Here is a 27383-nt window from a genome sequence, read left to right as displayed (position 1 = left end):
CGAGAAGAAAATTCATTAAAAGAAAATCTTTAATTATAATAATCTTATTTCTTTGGTCCTTACAAGTTCACTATAATGCAAGCAGATAATACAATCAACTCTCACTATAGCAAACTCATATTGTTTCAGTGAATTTCCTTTGAAAAGCAATGTGCCTATGGAATTTTGATCAGAGCTTTTGGTAGTTTGTTATAGTGAATGAGTCTCTTATAATGGTGTTTGCTAGAGTAAAAGTCCACTGATTTTCATTTGTACAGAGAAGACCAAGACAACAGCACCTGATCCCAAGAAGAACAGATCACTTGCCCTCTCCAAATTAGCTAGATTTCAACACATCAGAATAATATTTGTGAAGAATAGTGATTGAATGTATACTGTAGCTGAACAACAACAACATCTGATATGAATTGTAATCTGTGTTAGATATTGTACACTTTGCTCAAGAAATGTTTGGCAATCTCTGTTGCCAACATGAAAGTCTTAGGTGTGGTCTTGCATACCTTGAAAACATGGTATGCACCAATTTGTGTAATAATTTGTTGTACATTTCACTTATATTTCATGTATTAAAGGCAGTAAACCTGAAATACATATTTATTTCAGCATACCTTTTCTAGACTATATACTAAAATTTATTTTTCCTTACCTGTAAGAATGCTACCTACAGCATTTCTTCTTAATGTTTTTAGCCACTTATGCATAACTCCAAGTGTATCGAGGAAAAATTGTATTAAACTAGCAATGACTGCAAAAAAGGTGAGGGCAATGATAACACGCAACATATTTGCAACCATTGGTGTAATGCAGTCCCTCATTTCTGAAATGGGAAAAATAATATCATTGATAAGATAAATTAAGTTGCAGCAGCACAATAAAAAGTTTATATTTAAATAAATCTGAAATACCAAAACTGAAACATAACATGAGCAAAAATTTATATTTCATTTTAAATAAATTGATAATTTTAATTTTTCATTTCTCTATGAAAGTGAGTAAAATAGATTATTGTATTTGTGGACATCTATCTATCACCTGCTTTCATAGAATATGCAATAAAATGTTTGTTGGTGTAGTTAAAGGAATCACAGATAAAATAAACTAAACAAAAATACCAAGCAGCCTAGTCTTAAAGTATTTTCAAGACTAGATTGCTTGTATATAGAAGCAGATGACTGCATCAAATTGTCCTAATATCTCATAATGCATTGCACACTTCATTGTATACTGGATCTGTATATTGCTAAGCATTATGTAAAGGTCACTACACAAAATGGTTTCGACCTTTACTGATATCTCATCAGGGGGGACCAGATCTCCATGGAGATACCAAGGGTAAACGTTAGATGTACTAAAATAATTAATGAAACCAACTTAATGACAAAATATTTCATTTGAATATTAATGCTAGAAAAATAAATAAATTAAATTAAATAAATAAATAAAAATAATAAAATATATAAAAATAATAAAATAAAATGCTGCCATCTTTATTAACCCTTTGAATGGCGAGTTAAAAATATCTCACCTTCTAATTGTGAATAAATACATGGAAAAAGAAATTGGGAAGATTGCTAAGAAAGTGTAGTAGTTGTTCTTTCCTACAAAAACTCAAAAGTCAACATAAATTTATGGTTTTACTACAGCAGTTAAAATTTGAATGACATATCTATTTAATATATATATATATGACATCTGTTCCTCTTTTCTGATTTTCACTGTGCATCCTGTTTCACATATGTATGTATGGTAGATTGCAAGTACATTTAATTTATAATCCTAGATGTGTGAGTGAGACAAGAAGATCCACTGAAATGATAAATAGATGTTTTAATTTTATAGCATGTGTAAAGCTGAGGTTTTGATATTATATGTTCATAAATTTCTGCTTTTTTTTTCTGATAAACCTTTCAGAATATGAAGAAGAAGATAAAAATAAAGCACTGATGTGCTTTATTTTTATCTTCTTTATCATTCACTTTTCAAAGGCTGATTTTATAAAATTTAATTCTGTTATTGTGCTCATTGTCTGCACGGTTAGCCTAGTGGCTTTGCGCTTCGTAACCATATGCCTGGGGAAGGAGTGTCCTAGGTTCGATTCCCGTCGGAGACGTGAGGAGCTGAAGGATCTTCCTCAGCCATAGCCAAGTTAGCCGGTCTTGGGCGCGGGCAGTAGGGTTTTTTCCGCCAGTTTATCTGATGTTTTTCATCCCGCAAGCAGGCAAACCGGCCCCGTGAATATACAGCCAAGAATACCTTGAGGCATAGGAGTGACCATTCTATCCTTGTATTTCGGTTACGAAATCCAAGCATGCTTGGAAGGTTGTGGGCCTTAAAGGCCTGTTAAGCCATTGGGATAGATATTGTGCTCATTGCAGGAAAACTCGTAGCTTCTTAAATGTGTGATTTTCCCTAATTTCTATGTAGGGTGGTGGTAGATAGAGTCTATGTGAATATACTAGTTAATAATTATAGGTTTTGTAATACATGCTGAATGACAGACGGACTGATGGGAGGCAAAGCCAAAAACAGTAAGGAGTTTGTTTCTCTATTTTTATTGTGAACTGCATGTATTTGTGTTACTTGTTTAAATGACTGTGGAAAGAGTTCATGGCTTGGCTACATCTGGACCAGATTACAAACACATTATCTATGTATCAAAGCCAGACCTTTGGTTTTGGAAATGCACATTGATGCTAACTGTTCGAATGTTTTCATACAGAAGTTAAAAATGAGAGAGGATAGTGATAACTATCCTCTAGGCAGTACTTTCTTTTAAAAGGTAGACATTATTTTGCCAATTAAAGCAGTATAATGGAGTATATGGACAAAAAGGACCATAATCTTAGGTGGAAATTTATATTGTAATAGAAGAATTGTGCCATTAATTATGTCATTAAATTTGACATTTGATATCAAAAATGACTAAGAGATTTCACTATCAAGAACATAGTCACAATTTTCCCTACGAAATATACAGTGAGTATTTTTAATGTAAGAGATGGAAAGACCTACCAACTCTGAGTGTTGCTAATTTTTTGGCTACATAATAAGTCAGACTGCGCAATATCTTCTATTACTGGTTTAAGTGGCACATTACTTTTGTGGATTTTTTGAGGTGAAAATCAAAACAGAGGAACACAAATGCCATGTCTGTTTAATCACTATGGGAAAACAGTTCTTTCCAATCATGTTCTGGAAACATTTAACAGGACAGAGTGGAAAGACATAACTTTTTAATCCAACCAAAACATGGTTTCAGAGAAAATTTAAAGAAGCTTGTGAGGCTTCAATTACACAACCCAATCTGAATGGGAATGGTCACCTAATTAACTTGCAATGGTGGGTGGAAATATGGGATTAAGAAAAGTCAACACGAGGACCCAGTCCCCTTCTTCTCTGTAGTAAGATTGTACAGAATCCTATTCTTACATGAACAGCACTAAAGGCCAGAAATAACTTTTCGATGAACTTTAACAGCAATGAAAGACATATACCAGGAAAACAGAACCCTTAGGCTTCCTGGCAGTTCTACAATAACAGACAGGAAGTGAAAGAAGTAATACAGATTAATAACAATGGAACATGAGTTAAAGTAATACAAACTTCAACAACATGTTGATTTTCTGAATAGGGTGTTGTAATTATACATACATACACACACAAAAGTTTTCCTCAAGCAACCAACAGTCATGGAGATGTGACCAGATTGAATATCTTCCTGCTCCAGATGTGTTTGTCCTGATCATATACTGCTGATTCATGCCACTGAATGTCAATTCTGTTTAGGTGTTGTTTGATATTGTCAATCTATCTCACATGATACTATCTCTTTTCCTAACATCTGGCTCACTCAACATAATCTTTTTGACCAACCGAATGCCCCGAATGACATATTTCATCATTATTTCTGAAGTCAAACCATCTTACTACCATAATACTCCTTAAACACTGTTTATCAAAAGTATCAAGTCTCAGATTATCACACTCTTACACAACATCAATGTCTCAACTCCAAAATGCAGAACGCCTAGATGGATCATTTCTTGGTTTCCAAACCTGCAGCTTATAGTAGTCATGGAAAAATAGCCTTTGTAAATTTTATATACTGCTGAAGATCAACTTGGCATTAGTCGAAGTCAAAATGTGAAGGGTTTTAAGTTATTTAACTAAAAATGATAGCATGATCCATAAATTGATAATAACATAGCAGTTCTCCTGATTACTGGTATAATTATAACAATTTTCACCAAAATTTCAGTTCCTTGTATGCCATTTATATCAAAATATCCCCAATTGAATACACTGCATTCTATAGCTGCTTCTGAAGATTCAAAACTTTGCACTTCTACCTTGGTCCTAAAAGGTGGTTGAAGACTAACAATAGTGCAGAGATTATGTGAATGTAGTGTCCAGGGGCTAAACTTCAAAAATTAAATAAAAAAAAAAAAAAACTCTCATGGAAATAATGTTCTGGCCACCACCACAATGAGTAGTATGTCAAACTTCATTGAAGGCCAGTAGGTCTGCAGCTGTAATTAGGAAAAGTGAGGTCAGTAGTACTTGGAGGATGAAATTTTAGTTTCTCTTATAAAATTAGATGCAATTGTCATGTTGAAAATGGTAGTGAGTTGGAATAAGCTCACATATATATTTGTAACGTGAATCCATAAGATTTTAGGAGGATTTGCATTTATAGTAGTAGGCCCATTAATAGCCCTAAATCTCCCAGCCAATAGGCATTAAACCATCTGATAGGGAGACAGCATCCAGGAGTGAAATAATTTAAGCATAGGTCAAGGTGTGGTGTTTGAACTCCTCAGAGGAAGGCCAAGCTTCTCTGCTACCAGGAACATTTAAGTGATCAATGAGTTTCATCAAGAATCCATTATGCATACAAATGCAGGTAGAATTGTCTTTAGGTAGTAGATGAATTTCATCACCCAGCATGAGACCACCATCCTGATTACTGGAGGCCTGAAGTGGTCCAAAAATGTTCTATGTTTGGTCTATAGAGCAGGATTTTCAGATCAGGTAAAAAATGAATAAAAATACAAATATATATATATATATATATATATATATATACACACACATATACATACACACACATACAGAAATTTAATTTAAAAAAAAATATAAAAAATTTTCAGCCCACTGATGGTACTAACTTATTATAGGCTTATAACTTTCCATTCGTAGGAGTTGCATAAAAAAATTCCATGACCAGCCCAACTGCGACTCATCTTAAACCACCACAAAAATGCCAAGCAAAAAGAAATTGATTATATGCAAAAAAGACAAATCCTCCTAAAATCTTATGGATTCATGTTACAAATATATATGTGATCTTAGTTCCAACTCACTATCATTTTCAACATGAAAATTACATCTAATTTTATAAGAGAAACTAAAATTTCATCCTCCAAGTACTATTGACCTCACTTTTCCTAATTACATTCTGATGTTTCAATAAATAGCATGCATGCATATATTTATTCAGATGTATATGATGTCAGAGAGTTTTCAAGTTAGCATCTGCCCCATTCTATCAAATTCATTTGCTGTTTTTGATGCCATAAACCATTCTGAACTTTTTTATTTCCTTTCTTTATATGCTGATCTTCTCTAGTCCAACTTTCCAACTAGTAAAGCCCTTGGAGATTTTTATGTTTGCAACTCCAACTTGCTTCTTATTTCATTAAAAATAGTACCAAAATAGGTGGACATGCTAAAGCATTTGCTATTGTCAATTATCTCATATAAATCATTCACATACTCACCAGATTACTATATAACCCTCCAAATGCTCTAGATCTCATTCTCATTAGTGGTTCTAGTATGCTCTGTTACTCATACTAACCACTACATGTTGTTTGCTCTCCAGGCAATTCATAACACAATCAGTGCATTGCATCATTGTTGGGTGATCTGAGGGGATTGCACGAGTTTTTAGAGAGGTCTTCCTGCACCTGAACATACCTCAATAAAGGTCGAAACAGGTCTTGGTAGTAATCCTTCCCATAATCTTTAGCATTATACATAGCTAAAAATGTGTGCTTTGCATTATGGAATACTAAGGCAAGTGATATGAAATCATTAGCCCCTATATACAAGTAGCTCAGCTGTGAAGAAACTTCAAGTGCAAACTTTGTTTGCTTACACTTGGATAAAGGATTAAACCAAGAATGTAATTTCTTGGCATCTTTAACTTATAGTTTAACCAAGTGAAAAAACTTTCAACACTACTACCTTTCCTATTACACTATTTATCTTTTATTCTTCTCAATAACTTCCTGATATTATTATTACGGGTATCTCCATGGAGTCAGTAGACTCATTGCGGGAGACCCAAATTAGCAAAACAATATCTGTCATATCTCTTCTTGAATTCAGACAAAGAGCTCACAACGAAGTCAGGCAATGGATTCCACACATTCACCATCCTCCAGGCAAAAAACCTTGTTCTCACACCCTTGTTAACCACACTCTTCTTTAATTTCCAGGGATGACCTCTTGTTCGTCCATCACTATCACACAGCTGCTCTGTGTGTCTTACATTCTCCTTGTTTCCAAACAAGTCATTTGTTCCTACTTCCACTACCATCTATTTTACTCGCTTACTCCTCATATCCGACACCTCAATCACTGTAATCATTCTATCTCCTGGGAAAACAAACCATGTGCATCTTCTCATTCACCACACCTCTAATATCTTAATCCCTATACAATGCCACTCATGAATCTTTCATTACCTCTTTCATTCAGACATCATTAACTTCAGTCTTCTTCACTTTTTCATTCATATATAAAATTCTCTATATTTAACTCCATAACCAAGCTAGCCAATCTTGGGTGTGGACAGCAGGGTTTCCCCCTCCCCAGATACACTGGGGTTTTTCATCCCACAAGCAGGCAAACTGGCCCAGTGAACACACAGGCTACAGTCATAGGAATAGGGGGAATGAATAAAGAAAAAAAAAACCAACTTAACTTTCAAATTTTTTAAGTTTTTTTTTTTATTATTATTATTATTCAAGTATGACAGTTGGTGCATGTAGCCTTCCTTGATAAGTTTCAAAATAAATTAAAATTTATTTTGAAAACAAATTCGATTTTGAAATAAATACAATCTCATATGGAGGTAACAAGGTTTCTTTTTTCTCCTGGAAACTCTGGTTTTTCATCCAGCATACAGGCAAATTGGCTATAGTTCACCCACCGTTTGCAGGTCCCTGCTTCGCATCTTTCCAAGAATAGTCGGTTCATGCTGAAGGGGAGAAAGAAATCAAGGACGTCCGAATTGGTCGCCAACACGCGAAATCATGTGCTTTATACGTAAAATTTTCCAACTGTTATACAAGTAACATAGTTAACTACAATAATCATAAAAGAGAAGTTAATTTTCCGACAAAAAAGTTTACATCTTTTTCATAAACAACTCATTCCACTATACGGACTAATTACCCTATTATCGGAATGGATTCTCCTTTTTCTGAAATGCGCAGTAGTGTCGAGGGACCTCAAATCGGTGGGTGAACTATACAAGATCACGCACAATAGACAGACAATATATACTAGTGGTGTGTAATAGATGCCGCTGTGTTGATGATGGTAGTGTTATGTAATGTAATTGGATGATTAAGTAAGGAAGACAGCGAGTTGTAGTGGAGTAGTGTGTCTTCGCATGATGAGTCCTTGGACTCCTTGGAGGTGTCATGTAATAGTAATAATCATCATCATGTGTATCAAGGATTTAGGCCTAGCATGGCCTGTTCCAGCCTTAGAAGTCATCGTTGAATCGTTTAAGTGGACGTCCTGGTTTTCTTTTTCCTAATGGCTTGTTTTGGTAATCTTTCTGTTTTCATTCTTTGAACGTGTTCCATCCATTTATGTTTATATTTTTTAATTTTTTCAATTACTGGTTCTTGGTTTAATTCTTTCATAATTTCTTCATTTCTTTTGTGATCAAATAGGGTATACTTTGCAGTTTTTCTCATAAACTTCATTTCTGCTGTTGTTAATCTTTGTTTGTCTTTTTGTTTTATTGTCCAGATTTTGCTTCCATACATTAAGACTGGTAGGGCTAATGTATTGTATACTTTTAGTCTGGTTTGTTTTTGAACTAAGTTTGGTTTAAATATAGAGTTAATTACACCTGTTATTTTTAAATATTTTGCAATTTTACGTTTACATCTTTTTCATATGTGATCATGCATCCTAGGGAGTTAAATGAATTCACCTGTTCTAGTATATGATAGCTCGTGATTTAATCTTATTTGTATTTGATTATTTTCATATATACTTCTGATAGCTTTTAGGATATTATTTGGTATTTGTATTTCTTTTAATATGTTAAATAATACGTTTCTTTTAACTTTGTCAAATGCTTATAATAATAAGCATAATAATAATAATAATAAAATAGTAATAATAATAATAATAAATACTGATCAAAAAATGTAGCTAAATATTCTTGAAAGGAAAGATTATTGCTATACTTTGTGGAACTTCAAATTTAGTTACTTACAGGGTTTTTGATTTGTTTCTTTTTATTATTTAGTACTAAAACTCATAATGGGACTGAAAACAGCATAACATTGAAGATAATGCAAAAAGTGAAGAACCAGACAATGTGCATGGATGCAGGAAAATAGTAAGAATAATACTATGAAACATTAAATTTGAAATAAATTTGAATATAAATACAGTCATACCCCAACTTATGCTACCCCGACTTATGCGAATCCGGTGTTAAGCAGTTTCTTATATGTACGTATTCCCGTCCCACTTCACGCCTCACCACTAGTCGTATCTTTCAGGCGCCGGCCGCATTCGCCAGTGTCGCACATGCTGTGAACAAGCACTGACGTGTTTCGCACGGTCTCCATTCATACACGATTTTTATAGTCTACAAACCTTGCGATTGTTTAATGTTATGTTCTTGATAAAAATTTTATCACATAAAAAATAATAATGTCATCCAAATGAAGCAAGTCTGATTCTTCTACTGCTAGAAAGAAAAGAAAAACATTGACTTTGGAAACAAAACTCAACATTATTAAGGATTTTGAAGGCGGAATGAAAATTTGTGAGCTAGCAAAGAAGTTCGAGCTACAAGAATCCACAGTAAGAACAATCATAAAAGAAAGGTTTACAGATTTTGGAGGACATAGATTCTAACGAGGAACGAATTGTAGCCACAAGGCAAGGAATAAAAAAATCATTAGCTTGCTATGAGGAAATTTTGCATGACAAGAAAAAGACATAATGGCATCAGACGAATCTATTAGATTTTATGAAACCATCGACATTGAAATAACTTTTTTTATATGCACAAAAAACTACAATTATGATTATATTTCTTAAAAAATATAGGTGTTTTTGTAAACCTTTGGTCCCAATTGTATGTTTGTATATATAAATTACATGCAAAATTATACCCCGAGTTACATGAATTCAACTTATGCGCTTTTTGTTGGTCCCACACCGCATAACTTCGGGGTTTTACTGTATATTTATGTGGTTCCCATCCATGAAAGGTTATTATAAATCTATATTATAAATCTATAGTACATTTTATGCCATGGGTGCCCAGCCAAGATTTTTTTTTTTTTAAGTATTTTTTTTTTGCCATTTTTATCAATTTTATATTATTTTTATTAATTTTTATATAGTCCAGAAATCCTGCTCTAGAGACCAAACAAAGAACTTGTTCAAGCCACTTCAGGCCTCCAACAAGCAAGACTAAGAATGAACAGCCAGTACACTGTTATTAATACTGGTGACAAATCACCAGTATTAACAACAGTGTACTGGCTGTTTCAATAAATTCATCAGATTATGATTACAGGCAGACCCTGACTTAAGAGTTCATTCTGCAAACTTTACATGTCAGATTTAACCCACGCCACCTGTTAATCACACTATTTCTATGTGTTTACAGTACATGCATATAGTATTACATTAACATGTTTTAAAGCTTATTTCTGTTCGTTTTGTTCACAGGGTAAGGTATGAAGTAAGACTCTGATGTCTCTCATTGTTGAGGAAGGCCTTTACCTCACCTAGGATGACCTAGTCCATCTTGGGAGAGTGTATGTATATCTGCCTGTATGAAAAACATCACAAGCATCCATTTGAACTCATGGCCTTTTGACTGGAGAGCAGATATGCTAACTGCTCAATCAACCAAGCTGACATTCACAGAATGCACACACAAATTAGAATTCCTATGTTCAACATAATACAATATAAACAGTATGAGAAAATAGAAAAATTAAAAAAATTAATAATTTGGAATTTCAACCTTCCTTATGCAATTAAGAGATAACTGAACGGTGGCTTCTTCTCTTCTCTTCATAAATCTCTTAACAACAAACTAAAGCATCATCTAGTTGTTGAAAGTTTTTCCACTTGGTTATACTATAAATAAAATATACCAATATATTATATACTTGGTTTAATCCTTTATCCAAGTGTAAGCAAACTAAGTTTGCACCTGAAGTATTTTCAGGACTGGGGCAACTCGTGGTAAAGGTGACATGACTTACATCACTTGCCTTAGTATCCCATAATGCAAAGCACATCTCCAGTCACGACTGTATTTTACCAAAGCACATATAAATACTAAAAATTATCAAAATGTACGAATACACAGCACATCTATGTTCAACAGTAAATAGCCCATGATGTATACGAATGCATCATGGGCTGTCTGCCTTGCAAAAGAATGCCATTAGATGTGTGCAAATTTTCAGGATTTAAATTTGTTTAAATTCTAAATTTTTTCCATAGCCCTTTCAAGATAATTTGTGAAAGCCTGAAAGTCAAATTTCCATAGGTCAGAGTCTGCTTATAATTTGAAATATTTTCCATTGAATGTTATTCTTTCAAAAATACAAAACTGAACTTCTTGGGACCAACAGAGAAATTATTAGTGCTTGATGACCTATCTAGAGATTACAAAATTAGCTGGATATCACACGTTACTGCATGAGTCTATGGGAAAGAGATGATATTTTTAAAGAAATATAGACATTAATCCAAAAATTTCAGATTAAAACTTTATAAACTGAACAAAGTTTGATTAAAAATCCTCTGTTATTTTTTAAATAAAGAAACAAAAATATGCAATTCCAAAGTTTCAGCTCTGACTTTTACAGTTTTCACGATCCTACCCTTATTATATATATATATATATTACAGCTAAAATTTTCAATAACAATAAGTAAAATTTAATTATTCTCGGAATCTACTAAATGTAATTACAATGCGAGCATGAAAACTTACCTTTATTAAGGCCATGATATACAAGAGACTCAGACTTTTGCCCATTTATTAGATTCTCTGGAAGTCCTACTGTTTCAAAATATCCAATATAAAAGAATTCCTGAACTCCGATATACTTCTGAGTACAACCTCCCCCTTTTAGGTAAAACCAACGTGGCTGGGCAAGAGAAGTGGCCAAAGTTGCAATTACCACTATGCTTAATAATGCTGCAGGTATATTTCTTTCTCTCTCCTTCACATGCAGCCTGCGCTGCATCCAAATATGAGCAGGTGTGATGGTATACATTGGATTTAACACAGTTGTTTGATCATCTATAAATTTCTTCTCTCATAAGAGCAAGCTTGTCTTTTCTATGGAAAAATAAAGTAAATCAATTTTTTTTAATTGAAAAATTACATTAAAGAATATTAAGCAGCCCAAAGCATAAAAATTTTGGATTAAAACTTTATAAACTGAATGAAGTTTAATTAAAAATTTTCTGTTATTTTTTAAATAAAGAAATAAAATAAACAATTCCAAAATCAAACTGTAAAGTGCTGACTTGACAGTTTTCATCATCTTACCCTTCATGATCTACCCTGGTATTGTATTATGAAAACTAGTACTCGAGATTTTTTTTCCTTTCATCATCAGCATTCCTCACCATCACACAAGTCTCTCTCTCTCTCTCTCTCTCTCTCTCACACACACACACACACACCAGTGGCTATAGGCACAGCAACTGTTGCTGATAAACTGAACTGGCATGTTATTTGGAAGCTTTCCTCAAGTCTATAAAAAACACAAATAGCTGGTCATCCATCCATCCATCCACCCACCCACACAGAGGAGGAGACAAACTTCTCCTGTAGAAAGTTTTATCACTAAGTCACAAAGTATATTATACATAACAAGAATTTTTATTCTCGTTTTAATCCCTTACACAAGTAAAAGCAAACACAGTTTCAATGTAAAGTATTTTCACAACTGGTCTACTTGTATATAGAAAGTTTAACAACTGGGTTGTAAAATATAAAGGTGTAAGAATATAATTTCTTGTCAAGCATAACATACTTTGCAAGTGGTGAGTGGTTAACTTTCAACAACCACTCAGATCCGGAGTATTTAATAATATAGTGATACACCATTTTACTACTTGTATATGGAAAACGTGATTTCTGCATTGATTTAACTATGGTACCTTCCTGGGTATGGTTCCTACAGATGACATGTATGTTTATCTGAGAGCTGCCTTGGAAGGACATCTCTCCTGTTCTGGCAGAGCAGTAGGTCTTTGTGTACTGCTGGTGCTGTGCAGAGCTTTTGCTTACGTATAGAGCTGGGGCTTGGCATGGCAATGGACCTGCCTGTGACTGTGTGTGTGTGGGGGGGGGGGCTGAATTTTGGCTCAGTGTTCTGAGAGGAGCTAAGATCATTGAGATATTTGAGAACTTTTTGAGCTGTGTGTGTGTGTGAGAGAGAGAGAGAGAGTGGCATTTTTTAGGTCACTCATGAGATTTTAGAATCTTGAAGATATTGTAAAAATGAAATCCTCAATAAAGTTTGAAAATGGTCTGAGTAGTTGCTTTTCCTATAATGTTTTTGCATTATGGAATACTTAGGAGGTTGATATGAAGTCAACAGCCTCTATATACAAGTAGAATATTTCTGAAGATACTTCATGCACAAACTTTGGTTGGGTAAAGGATTAAGATAAGAATATAATTTCTTCTTGCTTGTATATAATGTACTAAGTACATAGCTATTCTCTATCCCCTTCTATATAATAAAATCAGAACTTTCAGACTGAGATGGCTTGGACAAGTGGAAAGAATGGGTAAGGAGAGAATGGCTAAATAAGTGTTCAAGATGAGGCCTGATAGACCTAGAGGAAGACCGAGGCAATGTTTAGAGGATAACATTAAAAAAGACAGCTGAGATGGGAATCCTGGACTGGATTGAATGAGCTCAAGACAGAAGAGAATGAAAGAAATTTGTACTTTCTTTAGAACCATAGTTCTGCAAGCTAAAGGAAGAACGTGGCTATATTATAAGTGATCAAATGACCAGCATCCATTATGAACGATATTTCTAGTTTGTATGCACTGTGAACTAGAAATATCGCTCATAATGGATGCTGGTCATTTGACCATTTATAATAATTATATTATAATGCTTAGAAACTAGAAACCAAATGCTTAGAAACTAGGGTCTTTGACATCATCTGACAGTTTTATGGCTCTCTTGTGTTATTGTTTTTTACAGATTATTTTTATTATTATAAAGGATTTTTTTATTTTAAAAAATACTGGAATTTTTAATTAGTCGTATATATTGTTACACTAATATGGATTAAGCTATATATATGTACTAAATATATATATATATATATATATATATATTTATGCAGATTTTATATATACATAAAAAGAAGAACATACATAAAGCAAATCTTGGATAAACTTAACAGCAAAAAAATAGGCATGAGACATTCGCAGAGAGTGTATTTCTCTTGGCAGCCATGTAAATGACTGTTAGAAAAAGTGAAGTTGTGTGTTAAGATCATATTAAAAATTTCCAGAAGTTATTATTATTATCAACACCCGACCTCCATGGAGTCAGAGACTCATCGTGGGAGGTACTCACTATTGCACACAATGCTCATACAACCACGTCTTAAACTGATTCAATGTATCCACATCCACAACACACTCAAACAATGCATTTCACTCACCAACTACCCTCCATGCAAAGCTCCTGCTTCTCACTCCTGTGCTCACCCTCCTTATACAGTTTTTAGCAATGGCCTCTTGTTCTACTTCCCTCTCCAATTCTATTAAAAATGTCTTCCATGTCTACCTGATAACAACCTCTGACCAATTTATATGTCTCAATCATATCCCCCCCCTTCCTCCTATTCATGAGGCTCTGCAACTTACATTCTCTCAATCTGTCCTCGTACTCCACATTCCAAAGACCACTGACTACCTTTGTGAATCTTCTCTGTACCCTTTCCAGCATATCCATAAGCAATGAGAAGTTATACCACCTTTGCCATGAGTTGCCCCAGTCCTGAAAATACTTTATTATTATTATTATTATTCGTGACACCTCCAAGGAGTCCTAAGACTCATCACAGAAGGACACCTACAACTGTTTCAACCACTACACCGAACCTCTACTACGAACTTCAGGCACAAACTTTGTTTGCTTACACTTGGATAAAGGATTAAACCAAATATATAACTGATTGATATGAAGATGAAATCATGTAGTGTGTAATAAAAAAGAAGGAAGCCAAACAATGAAATCATAGAATATCAAAGGGAAAAGGATTTGGGGACACAATGCTTCTCTGAATCACATTGAATGTTCACTTCCAACATAAAATTCAACTTACTGAAGCATGATCTATCCTTCACAAAATATGATACACTCTTCCAGAAAACTTTTCAACTGAAAGTGAGTATCTGATCTCATACAGAGGGGCGGGAAGCCTTTTTTTCCCATAAACTTTATATTTTTTTCATGCCATAAGATAGGCAAATTAGCCAGAAGTACATAGATAATTAACAAATTGAATACAATGGCCTCAGTTACTTCAGCCATAATTCTAAATAACAACAATTCCCAGAAAAAATTATACTTCAAAACTTAGTGCTACATGGCAATAGGCCAATCAAGGGGTCAAGCTTTTTTATTTTATTTTATTTATTTATTTTTTTTTTTTTAAATACTTTCTTCCTCATGAAAAATATTTTGGATGTCTTACAGGAGGTGAAGGAGATAACGAATCTGAAGGTCATGGTACACTTTCAGACCTGACAATGATGTGAAGGTTACGATTTCACTGCATAAGGCTTTGATTAGATCACATGTGGATTACTGTGTTAAGATTTGATCACTCAGTTTGCATATGACAAACATATAGTGGAAAGGGCCCAGAGATTATTAACTAATGTGATTGCTGATATATATCTGAAAGGTGTATCAACAAAGTTGAGCAAATAAAAATTGCAGAATCTAGCAGGGTTGTAATAAGATGTACAAGTTGTTAGGTAGTTTTTATAAGATTAATGTGGTAGAGGTGTTTTATACAATGATTTGAGTGGGGTGACGGGCCATCCCTGGAAGCTGTATAAGAGGACACTGTGGAGTACGTTTTCTGCACAAAAAGTGATTATACACTACATGAGAGAGTGGAGATGGTCAGAGCGACTTTTAGGCATGGTTTGATGAATTATGTAACGATAGGTCCTCCGGGACCAAGTTTTTTTTTTTTTTTTGACTCCATAGAAGTCTGATGATTTTTTTTTTTAAAAAGGTTACTCCCCCCCCCCCGTTAATCAATGATTAGAACTATATGTAACATTGTCCCCATACCTAAAAATGCGTGTCGTTTTATAAATCTCAATTCACAAGTAGTTACATGTTTGTTCCTTTATTAAGTACTCGAGGATATTCATTTTCTAGCAACACCCCACATAGTTGTCATAAAGTGGTTAATTTTGAAAATTAAGCAAACATCATCAATCGATAATTCCTTTCTTAACAAAATTTTGATGTATTTTATTTATTTATTTTTTAAAAAAAGTCGTTTTAATAGCATCCTTTTTCCACATAACACACATCATGTGTCACAATTTTGTGTTTCTGGAAGTGAATATATTGGACTTTTTTATTTATATTGTTGGGGGGGGGTGACATTTGAAGTTACCATAACTAAGTTTCTCCACTTACTTGAATCCCTTGGTATAGGTATTTTAAACTCATGGTCACCAGCACACCACCGGTTCCAATTTCACTTTATCCAAAACGCTGGTGCTATTTAGTAATTCATGTTAACATATTTTAAATATACATTTAACTTAACGGCATTAAAATATATTTTTAAAATGTCCGAAACTTTCTTGAAATAAAATACAATCTCTGTCGTCATCACACATTACGTAATAACTTGGAAAACTACACCAGGAAACGCATTATATTTGTTATTTGATTAAGTGATTGTGGATTATGTTTTCAGCCAATAGTATCACTCATGAAACACCACGTGGCCACATGCTAATCTAGATGGGCACATAGAAATAATAATAATAATAACACGAGGAGTACGAGTCTCAAATCTGATCATATCGTCAGAGGTGCGTCTAATGTGAATGGAACGTTTAATCTGCCCCCAGTTGGCAAGGGTGATCATCAAGTGATCACCAGTATTGTCGTCAGTCATGTGGAACTATGAAGGGATATATGTGTTACTATAGAACCGGTAATTATAAAAAGCTTAGTGACAACTAGGAACTAATGCATGGAAAGAGGAGTTGAATGAAAAAGAGACAGGTGTTGCTTGGGCATGGATCAAGAGCTTTTTAACAGCAGCAGTGTCAGAGAATACTCCAAAGGTGAAAGGCTAAATACGGTAGGAGTAAGTGGATGAATGAAAGGGATTAACCATGAAACCTGGAAGAAGGAGGAGGCAGTGTGCAGGCAACACAAGATGGATATTGGTAATATCAGTTGCATGAAAAGTACAAAGAACAAACCAAGAAGATGTTGGTAAAAGCAGCAAAAGTGCAGTATAAACAGAAATTAGCCAATTAACCCAAGAAAAATTTTAGTGAGTTCTTTCAATATATAGAAAACAGAAAAATAATTAATATGGAAAGATGATGTTAGTCGATGACAATGATAAATTGGTAACTGATGTAGAAGGTATAGTGGAAATATTCAGTGAGTAGTTTATCGGAGTATTTCATCCTCGGGAAGGCAACATCATAGAGCGTAGAGATTAAGGTTAAGGGGAGATTGACGGTGAATAAAGGAGGTATATGAGAATTAAGTAAACGTAATGTTAATAAGGTAGTTGAACTTGACCATATATCATTGCACGTTTTTGAAGGAGGGTCTAGGAATGAAAAGGAATGAAAAGCACCCTTGGCACACCTGTTTAACATGAGTCTCACAACAGGTCAAGTCCCAAAGAAGTGAAAAGTAAGAAAAAAATTTCGCTTCATGAGAGGAGAACCACAAGAATGAGGCTACAAATTATAGGCCAGTCTGTATATTTTATAGTTGCTGTTAAGGTGCTAGAGAGGTTGGTAAGGATTACGATTCAGAATTCGGTTGATAATAGCAGGATTCTCTATGATTATTAGCATGGGTTTTGTTAGGAGGTGGTCATATACTAGCAATTTGTTTATGTACAACAGGGGCGAATGCTGGTCTTGAAATTCACGCTTATCATTGTTATCATTCAGGGAGTGAGAGGTCTGATTAGCGGAATAATGAATCACTGATCATTTAAAATTATATATTTAGAAATTTATGAACATTTAATCATACAAATACAACATTTCTTTTACAAATGATATTCTATCTTTTTCAATTTAGCTACTTGAATACAAATTCTACCCTACGGTTCTTCTTTATGAACTTGTCAATAACATCGTCATAAAAAGTTGGTTGTAACTTAATTTTCCCAAGCAACACGCACACTTGTAAAGGCTGGCTGAAGCTCACTGGCTAGAGTTACTTTGATTGCGTATGGCCTGTGTTTAAGCAACAGAGTAAGATGACGTGATATGCCTATGCACTCGCATGAAATCACAGTACTGCTGCGAGGACCTGGAAGCTTCTACAACCGAGCAAGCCAAGGTAGCTTTGACTAGACCAGCAAGCATCGGCCTTCGATACACAACGCAAAGCTCAATTATTTCCGCACAAGCTTAAGACGTCTTCTGTCTACGAAAATAAAAACCTAAATGGAATGCTTATAAATGCATGCATTTATTAACAAATAAATATTAATTCTTTCTCAATTAATGAGCTTGCGCAGCAAGCATGAAGAATTCGCTCCTGATGTACAACAAGGAGATGAATTCACTGGATAAGGGAGATCCATATACATTGATATACTTGGATTTTTCAAAAGCCATTGATAGATTGCAATACAACAAACTGACCAAAACTGAAACAGACAGAATTGGAAACGAGACTAGCAAGTTAGACAGATAACTGACTGTCAGATATATATTACAGTACTAAGTTGTGTGTGTGAGGGAGTCGTATCTTAAAAGATTAAGGTCGCCATCAGAGTAATAAAGGGAGTAATTATTCTTTAACTTATATGTTAATGATATTTGTACATATCATTAACACAGGCAGTTGTTTGTCTATTATGCAAACTTGGGAGGAACTATAAAAAAACAGAGCAGATGCTATGGCCTATGCTATGGAAATAAGAAAGAAAGAATGGCATCTATGTTAGGCAGGATGGAATTATAAAAAGAGATTAACTTTTTCAGAAATCCGAGGTAAGTAAAAGGGTGAAAAATTAAAATTTAGTGAAAGTAAAAAAAGGGAAAATTAAAAAAAAAAAAAAAAAGGGTGAAAAGTTAATGATTCCTAATGTCTGTGAAAGAAATATGTAAGCAAATGGAAGTTTTATTCGGTAAGTGGCATATATTAAACATAGGGATGATGATAACATCACTTGGACCAGTTATCTCTGACTAGTTACCGGTGGAGATTGAACTGCCTACTCAGTCTCCAAAAGAAAAATGAATTGTTCACATCTTTCAAATTGTTTATTTTCGGTAAGCAGGCACAACCAAGTGAAATCAGAATATGACAGATTTTATGCAGATGAATATCAAAAGACACGGTGATCTACAGAACTCTTTGAACATTTATGATAGCTTGAGCTTAGTAGAAAGTGAACTTTCCCTATATAGACAACCAATAAGGCTAGAAATTAAGAGTTTATATATTTATTAACCGTTTAAAATAACGTTTTTAATATTCGAAAAAATACTGAGAAGAAGAATACTTGAAAAGTATTCAAGATGAAGATGATTGTGCTATTAATAATCAATTTAGGTAAATCAAGATTTTTTTCCTCTTTTTTTATCTTATTTTTCGTCCTCAGATTCCTAATGTGGCCGAAATAGTATCACATTGTAAAATTATGCTGGACGTCAATAAACAATCGATAAATAAATCCACATAGCCCCTTGTATTCCATATAAACTAGCAGTGACAAAATAAATAAATATTGATGTGGCCGTGACACATGTTTTTAAAAACTAATGTTAAAAACTCTGGCTTCAGTTAAAAACTAATGTTTTTAACTGAAGCCAGCGTCTCTTCAGCATCCTTGTTTCTGGCTATGTAGATGTCGCTTCTACCTCGATGAGCAACAGAAAAATGGACATTACAATGTTGCCATATCGCCTTTGTTCCATCATTACACAGCTTGTCCAGTTTAATAAATTTGAATTCTTTTTGGAGATCGTCATTATAACTGCAGTTTCGCCTCTTTGACATTGCAAGGATAGACTTAAAGCATTAAAAAATAAGACTTAAAACTTATGTAATTTAAACCACCTGCAATGAATAACAAAGCCACCGGTTAGCATACAGACAAAACAAAAACTAACGCTAAGCAGAACATACGCCACGTCTGAGACGCAAGTGTTGCCAAAGTGTATTTATTATATTCTCTGAATAAATCACTGCAGATATCGATATTTAGTATCGAATAATGCGCCTCTTGGTTATGCAAATTATTGGTATCCATGATATTGATATACGATTATAGGTTATGAATAATAATTTATGATCGACCAATTTTGAAGTATATTTATAGGTTTTATTTATAACGGGACAAAATTGACATTTTTATTAAAACGACCGGACGGTCGGGAAATATGAAAAAAAAAAAAAAACATGTTGGCAACACTTACTCGTCTCAGATGAGGCGTCTTCTCGTGTAGCGTTCTGCTGTTGTACTGTTTACCAATTGAGATTGAATCTTTTGCAGTGAAAGTACACAAATACTTCAATATATACACAAGTCAGAGTTGAAGAACTGAAATACTTTTGTGACTTGCTGGAAACAATTACGCTAAATTGTTAGAGCATGGAAATACATGATTTTTTGTCCTTGGGTCCATCAATTGACAGAATTTTAAGTATGTTTGATTGGCTTCGTTATTATTTCTTTTTAAAAAAATGCCCTATGATGTTGTGAAAATTGTTTGAAGATCTCTATTTTAAATTGGGGTTGTCATTTGAAAGAGATCAAGTGAGTACATTCCAAACATACGTTAGCTTAATTGAAAAAGATAATCTTTCAACTACAGAAGTATCAATGAACATTGAAAATCTTGTAAACAATTTAGAGTCCAGAAAAAGTGAAGTGTTTGTAACTACCGAAATCAGCTAACGCCTTTTTATTCCCGTATACGGGGAGTAGACGGGGCCATTTAGCCCTATCTAACTTTTGGAGACTGAGTGGGCAGTTCAATCTTCACTGGTACCAATCAGAGATAGATGGCCCAAGGCTATCACTAATTAAGTGGTACACAGTGAAGAGAGACGGCTCAAATGTGCCGCCATCTCGTGGTCCCTAACCCTAACACAATATATTTAATGTCTGAAATAATGTGGGTTCTACGGTCGATTTTCTTGAGTTTACGGGACGAAAAACCCGAGTTTCCGGGAGGAAAAACCCGCTTGCCCGTGCCAGAGATCGACTATCTCGGGAACCGGTCGAAAAAAGGCTTAGAAAATTTTCCTCTAGTCGCCGACTAGACTCGAAACCAAGTCTTCCTTCGTGCGGCCAAGCGCCGTGGTGTGTTTTCTATTTTCACTGCGTATAGCCTGTGTTTAAGACGACGTGAAGGGAGCGGAAATGGCTATGCGCGCGCATGAAATCACAGTGTTGTAGCGAGGACCTGGAAGCTCACACAACCGAGTAAGCCAAGGTAGCTTTGACTAGACCAGCAAGCATCGGCCTTCGATACACAACGCAAAGCTCAATTATTGCCGCTGAAGCTTAAGACGTCTTCTGTCTACAAAAATAAAAGCCTAAATGGAATGCCTAAAAATGCATGCATTTATTAACAAATAAATATTACTTCTTTCTCAAGTAATGAGCTTGCACAGCAAAGCCTCTTATACTGCACTCCAATTTCTTGCGTTAAATTAGTATAGCTTGAATCTTGTTTACATGAGAAAGTGTGTTAATTCGCTCTTTCTCTTGAAATATTTCTAAGAGAATGTCAAGGATAGGCAATACTTCAGTATTCATGTTCAAGCACAAATTTTATATTGGGATGTAAACAGTGGAAATTTTAACAAAGGGCTCACATCGTCGAGCAAAAAAATCCGTATTTCACACAAAAACGTTTATTAATATAGCTTGTGTACAAATGCTAATCAAAAAGTATGAGGGACAATCAACGTGTAAAGGCTGTCATTTTTAAACAAATATTTCATGATCTAAACATGAATATCAGAACAAAATCATCTGTGTTAATTTATATTAAATTAAATTTATATTTAATTAACATAAGAAAAACATTTTTTAACTATCAAAATATAATAAGAATAAAATCTTTTATAATCGCGCATATGAAATAGTCCGCATTTTTTATAAACAAAATAAATTTCTTTTGTTTCAGATAGAAGTTTTTATGACAAACAATCAAAAAAAAAAAATCATCATAAAAAAAAAAATCATCTAACGCCATTTTATTTCCGTATACGGGGAGTAGGCGAGGCCATCAGATAACGCCTTTTTATTCCCTATATACAGGGTGTAGGCGAGCCCAATTTTAGCCCTATCTAACTTAGATAGTGCTAAGTTAGATAGGGATAATAACGGCCTCGCCTACTCCCTGTATAAAGGGAATAAAAAGTTGTTAGCTGACAAATAATCTATAAATAATAAATAAATATTATCTAAGCACAATAATATTGAAGTACAGAAGGTTTAGTTTCTTGATCCTGAGAATTAGTAATAATATGTTTGGTTTACAGATTAAGTGTTGATCAATTTTATTAACTGAACCAACTAGTTTCCCCAAACTTTAACTGTTGGCGTCATAAAGGCACTTATATATGTTTCATAGGCTGCAACAATCTCACAATTATGTGTAACTATAAAACTGACAAGAATAACTGTAAAAACTGACTAGAATGATTACAAATAAAATAGTATCGAACGTGCGTGAAACACGTATCGCGTGTACAAGATTAGCTAGCTGTTGTTAAGGAACTTTCTGTAGTTTGTATTAAAGTTCATTTCTTTTGTTTTTAAAGATTTGATTAGGGTTTTCCATATCTCTGGGAGTATTAGGCTTTGATTTCTGTTAAGGTTGATGGTAGAACGGGCAACTGTGGCTGCTTCTTTGAAAATTCTTGAATGGTAATCTTCCTCCAAGTAAGGGGAACAACTTTTGTCCCACTCGATGACATGGTTAGTTGTAGAGAAATGAGACGATAGGCCAGAAATGTCCTGTCTGTTGTTTTTGACATAGCCAATGTGCTCTTTTTGCCTGATTTCAAGGCTTCTCGAAGTCTGTCCACTGTAACTAGAGCCAACGAGCATGGAATATTATAAACTCCAGCATATTTACAGAAAAGGTGGTTGTCTTTTGGAGATCTTAGTAGTTTACGAATAGATTCTATTGATTTAAATGTTACTCTTATTTTGTGTTGTTTGAGGAGGCTGGCGAGCTTCAGGGAGATGCCACTTACAAACAGAATTGTAATAGTTTTTATATATTGAATATCTTCTTGTTCTTTTTGTGGTGGTTCACAGAAAAGGACTTTATTGACTAGTATTCTTGGACAGCCGTTCAAGTACAGATTGTTGGAAATTAATGTTAACTCATCTTGAAGGGTCTCGTTGTCTGTTGTGATGTGAATCTCTCTCTCTCTTGTTTAATATGTGTACAATGCTGAGTTTATGTGAGAGGAGCTGAAATGTAGGTAGCGACCTGTATTGATCGGTTTTCTGTACACCGATAGATTTATACTGCCATCAATTTGTTTTTTGATTAAGATGTCTAAAAGCGGTAGTTGTTTTTCTCTTTCAAGTTTTAGAGTAAATTTAATAGAACGATGGAAGGAGTTGATTTTTTTGAGAAAATCATATAGGTCAACTTTGTTGTTGTTCCACACGATGGAGATATCGTCCACATATCTGAAACAAATTTTAGGTTTGGGAATAATCTGGGATAGGATTTTATTTTCTAAGTCTTCGATAAAGAGATCAGCACCTCAAGGTGAGAGTGGGCTCCCCATCGCCAAGCCTGTTAATTGTTGGTAGATCTTATTTTTCCACGCAAAGTAGTTAGAATTTAGGCAGTGAGCAAACAATGAGGTTATATCTTGTGGGAACAAGGTACTTAAGATGTCAATGACCTCCACTACAGGAATGTTTGTAAAGAGAGAGGTGACATCTAGGCTGGCTAGATGATCATTATTTGATATGTTGATGTTTTTTAGTGAGTTATATTAAAAACTCCGAACAAAATGTTCGGAGTTTTTAATATAACTCATTGAGTTGTGGATGTGTTGTTGTAAGAGTTTCGAGAGATGTTTTGACAAGCAGGTAGCAGAGTTTATTGCATCAACGATTGGGCGTAAAGGAATACCATCTTTGTGCACTTTTGGAACGCAATACAGTCTCGGAGTTAAAGGATGCATGGATTTTACTTTTTTAATCAAGTCTGTTGGCCAGTTGGATAAATTGCGTAGTAATTCATTGGTATCATGGTGGTTTTTAATGTTGGATCTTTCATTAAAAGACAGTGAACGGACAAGTCAGATAGTAGATGGTTTACTTTGTCCTCATAGTCCTTTGAGTTCAGTATTACAGTACTGTTTCCTTTATCTGCTATAAGTATTATGATGTCCTTGTTGTTTTTTAAATTACGAATAATTCTTCTATCCAATGAGGAGAAGTTTTGTTTTGTGGAATAGGATCCGACATTAAAAAACCACCATGATACCAATGAATTACTACGCAATTTATCCAACTGGCCAACAGACTTGACTAAAAAACTAAAATCCATGTATACTTTAACTCCGAGACTCTATGGCGTTCCAAAAGTGCACAAAGATGGTATTCCTTTACGCCCAATCGTTGATGCAATAAACTCTCCTACCTGCTTGTTGTCAAAACTTCTCTCGAAACCTTTACAACAACATATTCACAACTCAGTGAATTATATTAAAAACTCCGAACATTTTGTGAAAAAGCTAAAAAACATCAACATATCGGATAATGATCATTTAGCCAGCCTAAATGTCATCTCTCTCTCTTTACAAACATTCCTGTAGTGGAGGTCATTGATATCTTAAGTACCTTGTTCCCACAAGATATAACCTCATTGTTTGCTCTCTGCCTAAATTCTAACTACTTTTCGTGGAAAAATAAGATCTACCAACAACTAACAGGCTTGGCGATGGGGAGCCCACTCTCACATGAAGGTGAGAGTGGGGAGCCCACTCTCACCTTCATGTGCTGACCTCTTTATCGAAGACTTAGAAAATAAAATCCTATCCCAGATTATTCCCAAACCTAAAATTTGGTTCAGATATGTGGACGATATCTCCATCGTGTGGAACAACAACAAAGTTGACCTATATGATTTTCTCAAAAAAATCAACTCCTTCCATCATTCTGTTAAATTTACTCTGGAACTTGAAATAGAAAAACAACTACCGCTTTTAGACATCTTAATCAAAAAACAAATTGATGGCAGTATAAATCTATCGGTGTACAGAAAACCGATCAATACAGGTCGCTACCTACATTTCAGCTCCTCTCACATAAACTCAGCATTGTACACATATTAAACAAGAGAGAGAGAGATTCACATCACAACAGACAACGAGACCATTCAAGATGAGTTAACATTAATTTCCAACAATCTGTACTTGAACGGCTGTCCAAGAATACTAGTCAATAAAGTCCTTTTCTCTGAACCACCACAAAAAGAACAAGAAGATATTCAATATATAAAAACTATTACAATTCTGTTTGTAAGTGGCATCTCCCTCAAGCTTGCCAACCACCTCAAACAACACAAAATAAGAGTAACATTTAAATCAATAGAATCTATTCGTAAACTACTAAGATCTCCAAAAGACAACCATCCTTTCTTTAAATATGCTGGAATTTATAATATTCCATGCTCGTGTGGCTCTAGTTACATCGGACAGACTTCGAGAAGCCTTGAAATCAGACAAAAAGAGCCCATTGGCTATGTCAAAAACAACAGACAGGACATTTCTGGCCTATCGTCTCATTTCTCTACAACTAACCACGTCATCGAGTGGGACAAAAGTTGTTCCCCTTACTTAGAGGAAGATTACCATTCAAGAATTTTCAAAGAAGCAGCCACAGTCGCCCGTTCTACCATCAACCTTAACAGAAATCAAAGCCTAATACTCCCAGAGATATGGAAAACCCTAATCTAATCTTTAAAAACAAAAGAAATGAACTTTAATACAAACTACAGAAAGTTCCTTAACAACAGCTAGCTAATCTAGCAGGGTTTTTTCTCCCGGAAACTCGGGTTTTTCATCCCGCATACATACAAATCGGCCCTTCAGAACACACGCAATTTACAGACAAAAATTACTAGTTGTGGTGGTGTTGGAGGTGGGTGGTAGATGGCGTTGATTCGTAGTAGAGGTAAGGTGTAGAGACAGTTGAAGATGTCTTCCCGCGATGAGTCTTCGGACTCCTTGGAGGTATCAGGAATAATAATAATAATAATAATAATAATAATAATAATAATAATCTTGTACATGATACGTGTTTCACGCACGTTCGATACTATATTATTTGTAATCATTCTAGTCAGTTTTTTACAGTTATTCTTGTCAGTTTTATAGTTACACATAATTGTGAGATTGTTGCAGCCTATGAAACATATATAAGTGCCCTGATGACACCAACAGTTAAAGTTTGGCGAAACAGTTGGTTACGTTAATAAAATTGATCAATACTTGATCTGTAAACCAAAAATATTAATACTAATATTGAAGTACGTTATATTTCTCTTTTGTTTTTATACTTCAAGTAATAATCAACGGTACCAATCAAGGGGCATTATTTTATAGTCCTATTTATTTATTTATATGCGATTACCAAAAGTGAATTCTCATTTGTAAAATGGTAATATAATAGTGACCATAATATTTTATTTAATAAAATCACTTTGTTAGGTTACCGTATGAGTGTTTCGCTTAATATATTTCCAAAAATTATGTTTTTAAAAATTTTTTTTTTGAAAAAATAAAAAAGTAAACAAGAAGAACAAGGAGCTTGTAAATTTACAGAAAGCCCATCACTACTGCTGGGAATCCTGCATACTTTTTCTCACCACCACTCCTTACAGAACATAGGCATTGTTTAGGTTAATTATTATTTAATTCGTTATGTTCTTTCAGTCCATTTTGGGTTTACATTCTACAGTTTTTAAACCATTTGCATAACATTTTTAATATTCAGACAATAAGCCTATGTAGTCATCACAAAACTAATAATTTTTCTTAAATAACATAGTTGTTTATGCTTCTCATAATGTAGTCCCTATAGTGGAAGGTAGAGGTACATCTCCAATATCACAGAAATCTTAAAATGAATTGACAATTCGCTGCTGTTTATTACCAATGCGTGTTGTTATGTTTTTGAACCATTTGAATCGAATGTGACCATTAGAGCACAGTTGCAGTAAATCTATACACTGAACAGAGTTGGGTTTTCGTCTCGGCAAAGGTTTTGAGGTATGTCTTCTCCTTCTTCATATCATGGATTGGATTTTAAAACAAGTGGCCTGTTCCGGTCTCATGCCGTCGCTTTCTTTATCTTGCAATTCTTCTTTTTCAGCTTATTTTATATTGTATTGTAGCATTTTTGGCAGTCTGCTATAAAGTATGTCCAACTTTTTTCTGAGAAATTTCATTTCTCTGTTTGAAAGTTTTTCATTAAGATAAAATCAGATTGTCTCTAATTTAACAGAATTTTGATTCGTTTCAATCTAATTTTTAAAATGATCCCTCCTCGCTCTAATAGATGGATCACTGCATATTTTAAAGGAAATAAAAAGAAATATGTCCGCGCGGTTAGTCAAGCGGCTGTGCGCTTCGCAACCATATGCCTGAGGAAGCACTGTCCTGGGTTCGATTCATCACGTAAATGCATCACATATTTGTTACTGAATTTGTCATCCATTTATAAAATGGAATGAAATGTCTAGCCTTCCCACTGAGGGCGCAGGTGTTTGTGATTACCTGTTCTTTTGCTAGT

At 34.4% G+C, this 27383-nt stretch overlaps 1 protein-coding gene across 1 annotated transcript in view; it reads right to left on the bottom strand.

The window, feature by feature from the left end:
* The window catches only part of LOC150092453 (transmembrane protein 127-like), a 36643-nt gene extending 20324 nt beyond the window's left edge, over positions 1–16319 (bottom strand). Inside the window, exons 1-3 of the mRNA XM_090414939.1 lie at positions 16010–16319; positions 11290–11640; positions 647–817 (exon numbers count right to left, since the gene is read on the bottom strand). Of these exons, the coding sequence (XP_090271065.1) occupies positions 647–817; positions 11290–11575 (457 nt within the window). The 5' untranslated portion in view covers positions 11576–11640; positions 16010–16319. The remainder of the gene's footprint in view (positions 1–646; positions 818–11289; positions 11641–16009) is intronic.
* Positions 16320–27383: the final 11064 nt, after the last annotated feature.

The sequence above is a fragment of the Typopeltis vanoorti genome, chromosome 26 (genome assembly GCF_054136105.1).
Source record: "Typopeltis vanoorti isolate ZY-2024b chromosome 26, IOZ_Tvanoo_1.0, whole genome shotgun sequence".
Lineage (NCBI taxonomy): Eukaryota > Metazoa > Arthropoda > Arachnida > Uropygi > Thelyphonidae > Typopeltis > Typopeltis vanoorti.
The sequence above is the reverse complement of the archived record's forward strand: the minus strand, read 5'-3'. Positions and strand labels throughout refer to the sequence as shown.